At 39.0% G+C, this 16,798-nt stretch overlaps 1 protein-coding gene across 6 annotated transcripts in view; it reads right to left on the reverse strand.

Moving 5' to 3' along the window:
• The window catches only part of R3HDM1 (R3H domain containing 1), a gene marked incomplete at both ends in the record, with an annotated part of 99,144 nt that overhangs the window by 24,238 nt on the left and 58,108 nt on the right, over window positions 1-16,798 (reverse strand). For all 6 annotated transcript variants that reach the window (XM_080690115.1, XM_080690116.1, XM_080690114.1 and 3 more), the window contains one exon: window positions 1,626-1,777. In XM_080690115.1, the coding sequence (XP_080546241.1) occupies window positions 1,626-1,777 (152 nt within the window). The remainder of the gene's footprint in view (window positions 1-1,625; window positions 1,778-16,798) is intronic.

Genomic DNA, 16,798 nt, shown 5'->3' on the forward strand with positions numbered 1-16,798 from the left:
CACACACACACACACACACACACACACACACACACACACACACACGTGCTTGGGGTAAAGCTCGGAGGTGGACTGCCTCTGAATTCAATCTCTATTTCTGCAAGAAAGAAAAAAAAAAAAGAAAGTAAAAAAGTGTTATGCTAGTATTATGTATATAAAACCTGTGATACTCCTGTCTCAGCCTCTCAAATACTGGGATTACAAGCATGCACCACCACATTCTGTTTTGTTTTAGAACTCTAAGTTAAAATTCATGACTTATCATCACCCTTTTTGGGACTGAGGTGGAAGGAAACTTTTATTCCAGTACAAGAAACTGAAAAAACTTAACTATTGTGTTAAACACTGATTTGTGATCTATACATTTCACTATTTCAAATAACTACTTGTTACCTCTAATTTTTCCTCTTCACTTCTCACAAAGGAAATTCATTCCTTCCTTCCTTCCTTCCTTCCTTCCTTCCTTCCTTCCTTCCTTCCTTCCTTCCTTCCTTCCTTCATGGCACTTGGAATGGGACCTAGCGGCATTCTACCTCAAGGCTATACCCCAGACTTATTTACTTTTTTATTTGAAAACAGTTTCATTAAGTTGCTGAGGCTGGCTTTGAACCTTAAGTCATCCTGTTTCAGCCTCTGAAAGACTAGGATTACAAGTGTGTACCACCATACCTGGCTGAAGAAAAAAAAAATTGTTTTTTTGCGGCACTGGGGATGGAACCCAGGGGCACTGTACTCCAAGCTATCCCCAGACCTAATTTTTTAGTCCTTTTATTTTTGAAATAGGGTCTCACTGAGTTGTGAAGGGCCTAAGTAGCTGACGCTATCCGTGAACCACAATCCTCCAGGCTCTGCCTCCCAAATGCTGGGATTACAAGCGTGTGCCACCACACCTGGCTAAAATTGGTGTGTGTGTGTTAAAAGGGACATTCGACTTCTGAGCTACACCAAGCCCTATTTTTATTCTTTATTTTGAAACAGGGTCATCCTAAGTTGCAGAGGGCCTCACTAAGTAGGTGAAGTTGGACATGAACCTGTAATCTTCCTGTCTCAGCTCCCAAGTACTGAGATTACAAGCATGTACCATCATGCTCAGGTCAAGAAAAGAGCAAGATACTTGTTTATACATCTGTGCAGTTGGAAAAACAGGTAGTGCCTAGCAAAATTTATTTCCAATATCAATGCAGTTCAGTAGTTCAGTTATTGTTTTTTTTTTTTGGCAGGTCTGGCGATGGAACCCAGAAACATTTGACCTCCAGCTACACCTTCTGCCCAATTTTTTATTCTTTAATTTGAAACAGTCTCACTGAATTGCAGAGGGTCTCACTAAGTAGCTGAGGCTGTCTGCGAACAGAGATCCTCCATTCTCAGGCTCCCAAATGCTGGGATTACAAGCGTGCGCCACCATGCCCGGCTTTCAGTTATTCTTAATATTAATGTAAATGAATAAAGAAATAAAATGAGAATACAACAAAGTCACTATGATTATTAAGTGTTAAAGATTATTAAGTTATGTATTATAGAAACTTTCCCCCTAAATTAAAAAGTACAAAGAAGACAAATTGTAGCTACCCATTTAACTCATCTAAAATCACCTCTACTTAAAGCAGGTAAGACAGACAACATACCTGATACGATGGCACTGAAGGATAGGGGATGACCACTCCTTGAATTTGATTCCCAATATTACTGGGCTGGCCTCCAACTAGGCTCTGAGTTTGGGGTTGTACTCCAACTATTCCTTGGTAGTTTTGCTGCTGATTGGGGATAACTTGGTAACCTGTAATGGCAAAATAAGTTAAATACTGCTTTGAGATGATTTTGTTTCATCAAACAGAATATTTCTGTAAAAAAATACTTTTGTGTTCTAAAACAACAGAATTTTAAGTTGCAAATCCCAAAAACCTATTATGACATAACATTAAAACAATTTACTATGTAAGTAAAGACAGCACATTTTTCCCTTTAAAATACATTTAAAGAAAATCTATACAAAAATTTATAAGCCACGCATGGTGGCACATATTTGTAGTAATCCCGACATTCGGGAGGCTGAGACTAGAGGATCAAGGCTTGCAGATAGCCTCAGGCACTTAGTGAGACCCTGTTTCAAAATAAAGAATAAAACACAGAGCAGGGGGTATAGCTCATAGGTCAAATGCCTCTGGGTTCTATCCCCAGACCCCCCCCCCCACCACACACACACAAAAAAGAAGAAAAACTAGGGCAGGGGTAGGGTGGGGTGCAGCTTGGAGGTCAAATGCCCCTGGGTTCCATCCCCACACCTGCAAAAAAAAAAAAAATCTTCTATAGAAATGTATAGGGTCACAGACTTTGTCAACCCAGGACAATTATTATTCAGTTTGTATTATAGTCTTTTATGACAACTAGTTTCTGAGGACCAGTGCTGCCTACATAATTTGGAGGGCACACTATGAAAGGAAAATATGGAGAGCTCTTTGTTTAAAAAATATTAAGAATTTTGTGCCAGGTGTGGTGGTGCATGCTTGTGATCCCTGTGCTTGGGAGGCCGAGACAGGATTGCGCAGGTTCGGAGCCAGCCTCACTGGCTTAAGATACCCTGTTTTCAAATAAAAAATATAAAATAGGCCTGGGAATATAGCCTGGAGGTAGAAGGGTTTCATCCCCAGTACCACCAAAACAAACAAAAAAAACCCCCAGAATTTTGACTTCAGTAAGAGCAAAACATTAAAGTAAGCATAGGCCCTGTGCACCATGAAGTTGGGCCTATTGGAACCTCTAAAGAAGTATGTTTGTTGGCAGGGAAACCACTTTTTAAATATTATTATTTATTTATTTTTGGTGGTACTAGGGTTCCTGGAAACCCTTTTACCTCTGGGTTACACTCCCAGAACACACACACACACACACACACTTGGAAACAGGGTCTCTTAAGCCAGCAAGGCTGGCTTCAAACCTGCGCCACCCTGTCTCTGCCTTCCAAGCGCGGGGATACACGGTGAAACCACTTTTTAGAGTGGCTGCATCTTAAAAAAAATCTTATCAGGCCGGGCTTGGTGGCGCACGCTTGTAATCCCCACGCTTGGGAGGCGGAGACAGGAGGATAGCGCAGGTTTGAAGCCAGCCGTGCTGGCGTAAGAGACCCTGTTTCAAAAATATAAAATAGGTCTGGGAGTGTAGCCCGGAGGAAGAAGGGCTTCCAGGAACCCCAGTACCACCAAAAAAAAAAAAAAAAAAAAAATCTTATCAGGTTTGGTGGTGCATGCTTGTAATCCCAGCATTTGGGAGGATGAGACTGGAGGATCCCAGTTTGTGGCCAGCCTCAGCTACTTAGTGAGGCCCTCCACAATTTCGTGAGACCCTGTTTCAAAATAAAGAATAAATAGGGCTGAGGGTGTAGCTCAGAGGTAGAATACCCCTGGGTTCTATCACTAGTACTGAAAAAAAAAAAAAAAGTTATAAAAACAGGCATGTTGGCGCATGCCTGTAATCCCAGTACTTGGAACGCTGAGACAAAAGACTGCAGGTTCTAGGCCAGTCTCAGCAATTTAACAAGGCCTTAGGCAACTTAATGAAACCCTGTTTCAAAATAAAAAATAAAATAGGGCAGAGATAGAACGCCTCTGGGCTCAATCCCCAGTTTAAAAAAACAAACAAACAAAAAATAACCATACACATGTACACACACCATCATAAAAAGATTTGAACCCTTATATTAGAAATGTGCCAAAGACAGGGCAACTGGAATTATTCGGTAATTTTATTATATTATTACAGTCACTTAACAAATAAATAGTTCATTAAAGAGATTAAGTAATTTTTTTTTCAGTCTCTAAACTGAAGGCGCTACTGGTAATTTAAGTAATAAGTTTAGAAATTTGCTTTTAAAAAGTGAACTTTGCCAGGCATGGTGGTGCACGCTTGTAATCCCAGCATTTGGGAGGTTGAGACAGGAGGATCTTGGTTTGCAGGCAGCCTCAGCTACTTAGTGAGGCCCTCTGCAACTCAGTACCGCAAAAAAAAAAAAAAAAAAAAAAGTGAACCTCATAAAACTCTGTGTGTGTGTGTGTGTGTGTGTGTGTGTGTGTGTGTGTGTGTGTGTGTTACTAGGGATGGAATCCAGGAGCACTCTACCTCCGAGCTACACCCCCAGCCCTATTTTCTTTAAATAAGAATTTATAATGATGAGATTTGAGCAGTGAATGTCAGTTATATTTTGTTTCCTGATCCTTATGTACAGAAATTAGCGCAGGACTCATTTAAATTACTAAATGATGCCATAAATTCTATTTGAAAAAAGAAACCTGATAAAAATAAATTATTATTTAGCTTCATGATAAACCCAGGAATGGGTTTTTACAAACATGAACTGAATTCTTACAATGCTTATACAAATTTCAACAGGCAAAGCCGAAGAAATTATCTTTCTGATAATACTACCTTGGGAGCATTTTTAGCCATCTGCTTTGAGGTCACCTTGATCTGGCTTGGGAGGGATACAAACTGCCCACTCAAGTGGGAACTGTTTGCATGCAGACAAGTTTCCCAGGACCAAATGGGATCCTTAATCAGGGACCTTGATTGATAAGCAAAGCCCCTGACAATTTCCTTGCTTACTCCTTCCTTTCCTGATTCTTCTGTGAGTACCTTGGTGTTATTCCCTGACTCAACCCATGATCGCTTTGTTATTTTCTGTGATTAATAACTTCTTATAAAGTTTTGGTTATAACCCTCAATAAAAGCAAGATGCTAGGCTGGAGCATTCTGGAGGCGGAGACGGAAGGAATGCTCAGCCTCAGCCACTTAGTGAGGCCCTGTTTCAAAAAAATAAAAATACAGCTGGGCGCGGTGGTGCACACTTGTAATCCCTGTGCTTGGGAGGCTGAGATAGGAGTATTGCACAGGTTCGAAGCCAGCCTCAGCTACTGAGTGAGGCTCTCAGCAACTTAGTGAGACCCCGTTTCCAAATAAAATATGAAATAGGTCGGGGGAGTATCCTGGAGGTAGAGGTCCCTGGGTTCCATCCTCAGGACAAAAACAAAACAAAACAAAACAAAAACCAAAACAAAAACCAAAACTAAAAATTAGGGCTGGAGGTGTAGCTTGGAGGTACAATGCCCCTGGGTCCCATCCCCAATACTGAAGGAAAAAAAAAAAAAAAAAAAAAAAAAAAAAAAAAAAAAGAAAAGAAATAAAAAGCAAGATGCTACTGGAAGAATGGTAGGAGTTGAAGTATCTCTCTTCCCTGGCCTCCCCAGCTGCCATGTTGACTCCATTGTCATTTATGTGAGACTACTTTTCATTAATCTATCAGTATCAACGCCATCCACTACAACACCATAAATACAAATCTTGCTTTATCACTTTTTATTTCCATCCTCATTTTTTTTTTTTTGGTAATAGAGACTGAATTCAGGGGCATTTTACCTCTGAGTTACACCCTAGCCCTTTTTAATGTTTATTTGAAACAGGGTCTTGCTAGGTTGCTGAGAGTCTTGCTAAGATGCTGAGGCTGGTTTTGAACTTGTGACCCTCCTGAATCAGCCTCCCATGTACTAGGATGATAGGCAGATACAACCATGCTTGCTCATCCTCATTAATCTTTAAAGCAAGAGAAAAGCCAGGCATGGTGGTGGCTGTTTGTAATTCCAGTACTTGGGAGGCTGAGAGAGAAGGATTATAGGTTTGAGAAAATAGTGAGCCTCATCAAACTAGAGAGATCCTGTTTCCAAACAAAACAAAACAAAAACAGCTGGGCGTGGTGGCACATGCTTGTAATCCCCATGATTGGGAGGCTGAGACAGGAGGATCGCACAGGTTCAAAGCCAGCCTCAGGTGTTTCCAAATAAAATATAAAAAAATAGGCCGGGGAGGGTAGCCCAGAGGTAAAAGGCCCCTGGGTTCCATCCCCAGTACCACCACCAACAAAACAAAACAAGAAACAAAAAAACCCCCAGCACTCCCAAAATTAATAGGGCTGGGGGTATAGCTTGGAGGTAGAATACCCTGAGGTTCAATCCCTAGACACACACACACACACACACACACACACACACACACACACACACGAGAGAGAGAAAGAGAAAATGTAGTATCTTAGACAGACAGCAACTATAGACAATAACATCTCTTAATTGCTTAGAAGCCACAAGGATTCTACCCAAAGATTAAACAAATCTGGCACTGGCTTCCACTAATAGTATAAATAGGAAGTTTGCCTCATAGCTAAACAATGTATTAACAATGTCAGAGTCAAAATATAGCATAGTGAATTCTTTAATAGAGCAGGGTGTTTGTTATCCTGGAGATAGAAGACACATGGGTTTCACCCCAGTACTACAAAAAAACAAAACAAAGCAAACAAACAAAAGACTCTTTTCCCTGTGGTTTTCCTATATATTATCTAAAACTTGAGATTAGGTAAAGAAACTTCTTACTTTTTAGTCTAGCAATTAATATACAACTGTATTTTTTTGGGGGGGGGGGTCTGGGGATGGGACCCAGGGGCATTTGACCTACAAGCTACTCAACCTGCTCAATTTTTTATTCTTTATTTTGAGACAGGGTTTCACTAAGTTGCAGAGGGCCTCACTAAGTAGCTGAGGCTGTCCACAAACTGCAATCCTCTGGTCTTAGTCTCCTGAATGCTGGGATTATAAGCATGTGCAACCACACCTGGCTTACCAGCCCTATTTTTCATTCTTTTATTTTGAAACAGGTTCTCACTGAGCTGCAAAGGGCCTCACTAGGTAGCTGAAGTTGGCTGTGAACCGCGATCATCCTGTCTCAGCTTCCATGCCTTTTTTTTTTTTTTTTTTGATATGTGATACTGGATATTGAACCCATAAGTATTCTACATCCAAATTCCATCCTTCCTTAGCCTAATGTGTGTGTGTGTGTGTGTGTGTGTGTGTGTGTGTGTGTGCGTGCGCGCGCGCGCATATATATTCTCTCCCTCCAGAACTGAGGATTGAACCCAGGGGCCTTCTACCTCCAAGCTACACCCCCAGAACCATTTTTTATTATTTATTCGGAAACAGGGTCTAAGTTGCGGAAGGCTTCACTAAGTAGCTGAGGCTAGCTGTGATCCTGCGATCTTCCTGTCTCAGCCTCCCAAGTACTGGGATTACAAGAGTGTTCCACTATGCCTGGCTCTAGCCCTATTTTTTATTCTTTATTTTGAAATGGGATTTCGCTAAGTCGCAGAGGGCCTAAATAGCTGAGGCTGGCCACAAACCTTTGATTCTCCCATCTCAGCTTCCCAGATACTGCAATCATGTGCCACCAAGCCCAGCCATCTTTTAATATATATATATATATATTTTTTGGTGGTACTGGAGTTCCTGGAAGCCCTTCTACCTCTGGGCTACACTCCTAGACCTATTTTAACATTTTTATTTGGAAATAGGGTCTCTTTAACCAGCACGCGCGGCTGGCTTCGAACCTGCGCGATCCTCCTGTCTCTGCCTCCCAAGCGCGGGGATTACAAGCGTGCGCCACCACGCCTGGCCATCTTTTAATATTTTGAAACAAAGTCTTGCTAGTTTTTTTTTTTTTTTTTGCAGTACCTGGTATGGAACCCAGGGGGCATTCTACCTCCGAGCTACACCCCCAGCCCTATTTTTTATTCTTTTTTTTTTGAAACAGTCTCACTAAGTTGTGGAAGGCCTCACTTAGTAGTAGCTGAGGCTGTCCACGAATTGCAATTCTTCAGTGTCAGCCTCCCCAATGCTGGGATTACAAGCGTGTGCCACCACGCCCGCCTATACCTGGTATAGGGCTGGGAGTGTAACTTAGAGGTAGAATGCCCCTGGGTTCCACCCAAGGACCTGCAAAAAGAAAAGAAAAGAAAGAAAAGAACAACAACAACAAAAAAAAAAAACCCGAAAAACAGGTTTAAGCAGGGCATGGTGGTACATGCTTGTAATCCCAGTACTTAGGAGGCTGAGACAAGAGGACTGCAGGTTTGCCACTAGCCTCAGCTACTTAGTGAGGCCTTCTGCAACTTAGTGAGACCTTGTTTCAAAATAAAAAAATAAATAATAGGACTGTAGGTGTAGCTCGGAGGTAGAAGGCCCCTGAGTTCAATCCCCAGCACTGCAAAAAATAAATAATAAATAAATAAATAAATAAGGTATAAAAGTTTAAATAATCAGCCCATAATGTCCTCTCCCTGGAAGAGGTGGTTCTTTACTTGTTTTGCCTACTATTTCTAACATGCATGACTTGTGACCTATGTATTTCTTTTTTTTCTTTTTTTTTTTTTTTGCGGTACTGGGGTTTCTGGAAGCCCTTCTACTTCCGGACTATACTCCTAGACCTATTTTATACTTTTTTATTTTTGGAAACAGGGTCTCTTAAGCCAGCATGGCTGGCTTCGAACCTGTGTGATCCTCCTGTCTCCGCCTCCCAAGCACAGGGATTACAGACGTGCGCCACCATGCCCGGCATGACCTATGTATTTCAAAGTTACACTCTATTGTCTTATTATAATTGGATTTCACAAACAAAAATATTGGGAAGGGGAAGAGGAGGCTCAAATGGCAATGTATCTCAGGTTCCATGTCCCACAGTTCTATGTCTTTCAACAAGTATTTCGATGTCAAACTCCAATGTTCCTCTTTGGTTTTAGCTTTGCATTTTTGCTTCAGAGGCTGCTTTTGTTCCTAAGTAAAGACTGTTGCCTATTGCAGCCCAATCTAAAGAGGATTCCTCTAGCAGAGTTTCTACGGATGTTGACTGTCTTCTCCACAAAGTCAGTTTGCTTTGCTAAGGAGTTAGCCTTTACCTGACTGGTAAAGTAGGACACTGCCACCTATAACCTGGACTTCTTAAGCAATGGTTTTTCCCATCCACTGAACAGCTTTTTCTTCATTTTTACCTTTGAGGCAGGAAAACACACAGATTTGAATCAACCAATGAGGGAGCTATCAGGGCCTGAGGAACTGTCATAACTATAAGTTTCACTTAATATTGGATGTTCGATATGACTGGTACTCTGGGAGGAAAATTTTCTGGCCATTTAGTTATATACCTGAGATGTTCTTCCAGAAATCCTAAGATTTTCAACCGCTTTTTCCAATAATTTTAACAAAGAGCAAACAAGTGAATAAAATGTATATAATTTTGAAGTATACTCTCTCAAGAGCAAGATATTCAAGAGTATTAAAAGATCACTGAAATTTACTATAATCAAAACCAAAACTAGAAATAAGTCAGCTGGAAAGCATTAAAAACAAATATCCCTCCAATAGCTAATTTTACTATTCCAATAAAAATAATCTTATGGTTATTTATGCAAAAAACCCATTAATAAAATAATTTAGTATCAAAAAAGGATCATTAAGACAAACACAGCTGTAATCCCAGTACTTGGAAGGCTGAAACAGGAGGATTACAAGTTTGCAGCCAGCCTCAGTTACTTAGTGAGGCCCTCTGCAACTTAGTGAGACCCTGTTAAAAAAAAAAAAAAAAAAAGGCTGGCTTGGGTTGGGGGTGTAGCTTGGAGGTAAAATGCCCCCTGGGTTCAATTCCTAGTATAGGAAAAAAAAAAAATCATTAAACTATGGGCATGCTCACTTTATGCATATTTGCTTAATAAAATTTACAAGAATTGTTCGATGTTTTACAAGTTCATTTCAGGCTACTGAGCATGGACCATTGTGGAATGGCACCTCTTAGATAAGTGGTTCAAGGCCTTTATTTAATTTTTCAGGTAAAAGGAAGAGAGAGAACATAGTTCTGATACTCAAAAGTAGAGTGTGAAGACTGTCAAGTATAAAAAAAATAATCCAATGATCTGGAAGAGGGAGAAGGTTGAGAACTAGAAAGAACTAGATTTCTAGAGAATAAAAAATTCCATTAGTTTTTAAAAATGCTATGAGAAGAGTACTTTTTTAAATTCAGTCTCTAAACCGAAGACACTACTGATAATTTAATTAATAAGTTTAGGAATTTGCTTTTAAAAAGTGAACTTTACTGGGCATGGTGGCGCATGCTTGTAGTTCCAGGATTTTTTTTTTTTTTTTTGGTGGTACTGGGGATAGAACCCAGGGCCTTCTACCTTGGGGCTACACTCCCAGACCTATTTTATATTTTATTTGGAAACAGGGTCTCTTAAACCAGCTGAGGCTGGCTTCAAACCTGCATGATCCTCCTGTCTCAGCCTCCCAAGTGCAGGGATTACAAGCGTGCGCCACCATGCCCGGCTTGTAGTCCCAAGCATTTGGGAGGCTGAGACAGGAGGATCTCAGTTCGGCAGCCTCAGCTACTACTTAGTGAGGCTATTTGTAACTCAGTGAGAGCCTGTTTCAAAATAAAGAATAAACAATAGGGCTAGGAGTGTAGCTTGGAGGTAGAGTGCCCCTGGGCTCCATCCCTAGTACTGCAAAAAAAAAAAAGAAAAAAAAAAAAGAAAAAAAAAAGAGTACTTCCAGTATTCTGACATTCAGTATATTATATACTTGGCTACAATTTCAACTATAATTTCTCATTAAAAAGTATTTTTCAAGCTGGGCATGTGGTGGTGCACACTTGTAATCCCAGCATTTGGGAGGCTGGGACAGGAGGATCGCTGTTCGCGGTCAGACTCAGCTACATAGTGAGGCCCTTTGCAACTCAGTGAGAACCTATTTCAAAATAAAGAATAAAAAAATGGGGCTGGAGCCGGGTGTAGTGGCGCACACTTGTAATCCCAGCATTCGGGAAGCTGAGACCTGGAGGATCGCGGTTCGCGGACAGCCTCAGCTACTTAGTGAGGCCCTCTGCAACTCAGTGAGACCCGGTTTCAAAAAGAAGAATTAAAAAATAGGGCAGGGGATGTAGCTCGGAGGTCAAATGCCCCTGGATTCTATCCCCAGACCCGCAAAAAAAAAAAAAAAAAGGTGGAAAAGTATCTACTTTGTAAAGTAAGCAATGCTAACAGTAAGTGATACCAAACAGAATTAACATCCATATATCAACACAGGTGCTTTTTATCCTTATCATTCTCCTTTATTATACAATTGAACATTTGTAATATTATCTAATTTCTTTTAGCACTTTCATAGAGAAGCATAATAAATTCTGCAAGCAGAGAGAAGTAGGATAATATAAATTGATGGCTCAGGCAATTCCCTGTAGGGCTCTGAAGAATATTCTACTTTTAACTTTCACTTCAGTAGAGAAGGAAGCATGAAAAAGTACAGTGTTGGGCAGAAAAGTACTGCATAGACTTTTGCAGGCTAGTTTTACTTTATATAGGTAACCTGAGCTAACATTCGTGATAAAGGAAATCTTTTTTCCCCCCAGTGGTGCTGGGGATTGAACCCAGGGGCATTCTACCTCTGAGCTACACCCCCAGCTCAGTTTTCTATTCTTTATTATGAAACGGTCTAAGTTGCGAAGGGTCTTGCTATGTAGTTGAGGCTATCCGGAACCTGGATCCTCCAGTCTCAGCCTCCCAAGCACTGGGGTTATAAGCGTGTGCCATCACACCCAGCTGAAAAGCCTTTTTTTTTGGTGGTATTGGGGATAGAACCCAGGGGCATTCTATTTCCAAGCTACACACATAGCCCTATTTTTTTTTATTCTTTTTTTTGAAACAGGGTCTCACTAAATTAAGGAAGGCCTCACTAAGTAGCTGGGGCTGCCCGCAAACTGAGATATTCTTGTCTCAGCCTTCAAGTATTGGGATTACAAGTGTGCGCCACCACACCTAGCTTAAAGGAAAGCCTTCTTAATGACAGATGAGGCATAATCAGAAAGATAATATAAATAATTATAAAATTGCCTAGTCAGAATATCCATAAATCTAAGGTTAGTTCCCTTAATAATTAAAAATTTCCAAGACTGAATTTGTATAGAAGAACTGTGAAGATAGTTGGTCTTTAAGTGTTTTTGTGACTAAGCCTTTGTAAAGCAACTTGGAAGAGCTGTTTCCAAATCATCAAAATCTCAAGCTTATATCCTGGTCATTCTATTTGTGGAATTATTTTGGTGGACAGGAGAGTTCAATTAAGGCTAGTTCCTCACGTGCATTTGGAAGGAAGTTTAAGTGTCATCACACCTTCACTATCCTTTCTCCTACGCTCTCCTATTCTTGTGCCTAAAAGTACACATGAAGACAAAAAAGCAAATGAACAAAAAGCCTCAAACAAGCCCCAATTTCAATAAAAACAACCACATAGAGGTTATAGCTCTCAGTCATTTAAATGCCTATTGTATTGAAGAGTCCATACAACTCAAGGAAATCTGTGAGTACTTACCAGATATATTTGGCTCCAGATTTCAGTGGCGGCAGATTATTGGAAAAGTGAAAAGGGAAATAGGTGGATTGTAGGTATAACACAATGTCTGAATCTGTGCTGGTTACAATACTAAGAAATGCTCACAGAATAATAAAAACAAACAAACAAAAAAACCCAGGGATAGCTGGGGGTACCACCTAGTAAAACTAATACAAAACCTCTATCACTTATGTCTAAAGATGTCAATAGAGAAACTTGGACCTTGTTCCTATAGTTTCCCTTTAACATAGCTGAATCCCTCATAGATATGCTTATTCCTCTGCTCATCCAATAGTGAGGTTTCTTTTTTGCCCGATTCTTCCATCCTAGTTACTTTTGAATTTGTGCCCTGCAATGCTGCCAGTGTTCTGCATATCTTACAGATATGTGTGTGTGTGTGTGTGTGTGTGTGTGTGTGTGTGTGTGTGTATGTGTGTGTGTGTGGTACTGGGGATAGAACCCTGGGGCCTTTTACCTCTGGGTTATACCCCCAGACCTATTTTATTATTTGGAAACAAGGTCTCTCTAAGCTGCTGATAGCCTCACTAAGTTGCTGAGGCTGGCCGCAAACCTGCAATTCTCCTGTCTCAGCCTCCCAAGTATTGGAATTATAAGAGTGCCACTATGTCCAGATCTTACAGGCTATTTACCTTGTTCCTTTTATAGTGTGGTATATCAGGATCCTACCATAGTTTTCTGATAACAAACACTAATCAATTTGGAGTCATATGGTTGTGAATTAATGTGGAAAGATAAAACTGAAGATATAATTCTTTGATATTCTTTAAATTTATTAACTGGTTACAAAACTAAAAATATATTTAATTTCACAAAATTATTTTGTTTCTCACAGGCATGCAATAATTTCAGAATTTAGGAAAAAACTGAATTACATCCTTGGTAGGACCTAAGAAGCTTCAAATGCATTTAGGTATTTTAGGTCCATCTGATGGTATGCATTAATGAATAATAATGTCCCTAAAAAGTTGTGTAGCAATAGAGAAAAAGACATATTTGACTTTTGTTAATGACTTGACATGCTTAAGACATTAAACTTTTGATATAAGCTCCAAATCAAACAGAATCTGCTATCCAAATCTGCTTTGGAAAAGAAATTAAAGCAATAGCTTTTATAAATTTTTAAAAGGTAAACTATATTAAGTCAAGGTTTTCACTTAATTTCAAATGCTTATTTCCAAGTATGATGCATAATTAAAAGGCAATTACAATGAATGGAAAATATAAACAAATGTTAATACCTTAATATAGCATTAAGAAGAAGAAGAAAAAAAAAAAAAAAAGGGAAAAAGTAGTGGAAACCTGAGTAAAAAGAAGCCAGGAAGCAGCTGAAAAAGAGACCGGTTCACTGTGAGAAATGTACACCTCTCAGACAGTGCTACGGCCCCGAATCCAACAGCTCAGGAACAAGGCCAATTATTGCCAAATATTAAACATGTATGGTGAAGCTACAAACTTTTCAGGAGTCATAAGAATGAAAGCAGCTACCTATGAAAGACCCAGGGCTTTATATACCTAAAAATCTTTACTATAATTCCTACATGTAGGAAAAGATTGTTTTTTTAAATCAAACTCCTTATATGCAGAATACCTTATAGTATTCAAAGTGTACATTTTATGATAAAGGGTTAAGATAATACTACTATTGAAACTGGCAAGTAAAAGCTCTTCTGAAATAATTGCTAGAAAGACTATAGTTATTTGTAGTAAGTTGCTAAGCTACTGCAAATTGAGTTTTTTAATCTCTGAACCAGAAATGACTCACAGACACACAAAATCATGAAACTTTAGAGTATATGGAGGTTTCAAAACACATTATAACACACTTATCTTACTTTGCAAGTGAGTATACGGAAACTCAGAGACTAAGTGACAGGACTAATTCCAGTCAAAAATGACTAAGGGCCATCAGGATTCTGACTTATGGTTTGTTTTCCTTCATATTATACAATGCATATTTTAGAAAGCTTTATGTAGCCAGAATTTGTGTTTCTGTAAATAGGGGATGAATTAATCTTATTTTGAATGATCATAGTCAGTAGCTTTATTTTTTTATTTTATTTTTGAGGCACTGAGGCTTGAACCCAGGGACATTCCTCCTCTTCAGCTACAGCCCTATTTTTAAAACACACACACAGTTTTTGTGGTACTGGGGAGGGAAACCAGGGGCATTCTATGATATAGCCCCTGTCCTATTTTTTTTTATTCTTTATTTTGAAACAGAGTCTAAGTTGCGGAGGACCTAAGTTGCTGAGGATGGCCATGAACCTGTGATCCATCTATCTCAGTCTCCCAAGTATTGGGATTATAAGCATTCACCATCATCATGCCTGGCTAATAGTTTTATATTTCTAACAGAAGACTACTGCATTAATTTCCCAACAATAATGCTGATACTGTTTCAATTTGGTTCCTTCATTGTCAATGAAATTAATACAACTGTGGCTTACTGGCACACACATGGAAGATCAAAGTATATTATCCTTAAGAAATTTTCCCAGCCTCCTCCTTACCCCAAAAAGAAAAATAACAGAAAAATCTTGATTTTCTTTTTCTAGTGCATACCCTACCTGATGTAAAAGAAATAAGTGACTCAGCCAGAATTGTTACTTTAAGGCATATATTCTTTAAACTCATATTTGAACATTAAAATATTTATGTCACATTGAAGAAAATTTGTTCCAAACCTACCAATGTTTTCACTAGTTTCACCTTTTTATGTAGCCAAAGAAAGTTTCTTGATGTTTTGTGGGGTATGTAAGTCTATTTGGGAAAAAAAACAAAAATGGGAGGGGTGTGGTAAATTTCTCATTTAATCAGATTGGGATGATGGAATGTAAGAAAATATATGAAAAAATTCCAAAAGTGAACCACAGAAAGTATTATGTTTACGTATGAAACATAAATTACTCAGAAATTGCACTTAAAAAAACAAAACAAAACTGCCTTATTCCTCAGTGCATCATTTTGCTTTTTATTAGGAATCAAACAAGTATAAATAGACAACTTTTCTGTAAGCTTTGACATAAAACATATCTGTTAATTATAAAAAATTCTTTAGATTCTATCATTTTTAATTATTTCACATTCCTACTAATTCCTACTAAAGGTTTACATAATTACTAACACAATAGCTCATACTGGAACTGCTGAACTTTTCTTTACAGGGAATTTTTCTATTATGCTTATTAGCATAACAATGACTTTTTCTTTTAGATAAAAATGTTTTAAAGCTGGGCCTGGTTGCGCACACTTGTAACCCCAGCATTCGGGAAGCTGAAACAGAAGGATCCAGGTTCATGGCCAGCCTCAGTTACTTAGTGAGGCCCTCTAAAACTTATTGAGACCTTGTTTAAAAATAAGGAATAAAAAATAGGGCTAGGGGTGTAGCTTGGAGGTAGAATGACCCTGGGTTCCATCCCCAGTACCACAAAAAACAAAACAAAACAAAAAAATGTTTTGAATATTTCTCTTTTTTCCTTCAAACTAAATGTGACAAGACTAACTTAAGCTGTAAGTTAAGCAGATACTGCATAAAATAACTGAAAGGACAAGCTCTAGTTTTATATTATGACTGAGTAATAAGTGTGAGGAGTTAAAAACTATTCAAAGACAAGAATCTCTTTTCTGTACCTGCATTATCCAGATATAGTCAGACTCACTTGTTTTCTTCCCTCACATTATTAATTCTCATTAGGGAAAACTCCACAGTTAAAAATATCACAATAAACATCTGACTACTACCCAGATATATTAGCCCTTGTCTAGGCATTTTAAATTACTTTCCATTAAGTTGGAATATTTTAACCAGTCAAGGTAGTGCACACCTGTAATCTCAGTACAGGGTGAGTAGGAGGATAACAGGTTTGAGGCTAGTCTGAGTAATTTAGAGAGATCCTGTTACAAAATAAAAAGGGCTGGAGTTATAGCTCAGAGGTAGAATAATGCCCTTGGTGTTCAGTCCCTAGTATAAAAAAACAAACAATACCCCCTCAAACCAACCAACCAAAACAAAAAAAGTGGGAATATTTTTTGCAGAGATGCAATTGTATTAGCTTATAAGTTCCAACCTGTGATTAAAAGTTCTTATTTCTTTTTCTTTCTTGTGGTACTAGTGGTGGAACCCAGGAGCTTTCTACCTCCAGGTAGAAATTCCCAGTCCTATTTTATTAATTTGAAAACAGGGTCTCACTAAGTTGCTGAGGCTGGCTTTGAACCTGTGTGATCCTCCTGTCTCAGCCTCCCAAGAGTGGGGATTACAAGTGTGCACCATCACGCCTGGCTAAAAGTTCTTATTTCATAGTCAGTTTGATTAAGGAAAGAAATAAAGATTTTGCCATGGAAAAGAAAAAAATGAAAAAATCTCACACAAATATAAAACAAAAAATCTTTGCTTAGCTGGGCATGGTGGCGCATGCTTGTGATCCCAGAATTTGGGAGGCTGAGACAGGAGGATTGTGGTTTGCGGACAGCCTCAGCTACTTAATGTGACCCTTGGCAACTCAGTGAGACCCTGTTTCAAAATAAAGAATAAA

Source organism: Muscardinus avellanarius (assembly GCF_963383645.1).
Source record: "Muscardinus avellanarius genome assembly, chromosome: 2".
NCBI classification, from domain to species: Eukaryota; Metazoa; Chordata; class Mammalia; order Rodentia; family Gliridae; genus Muscardinus; species Muscardinus avellanarius.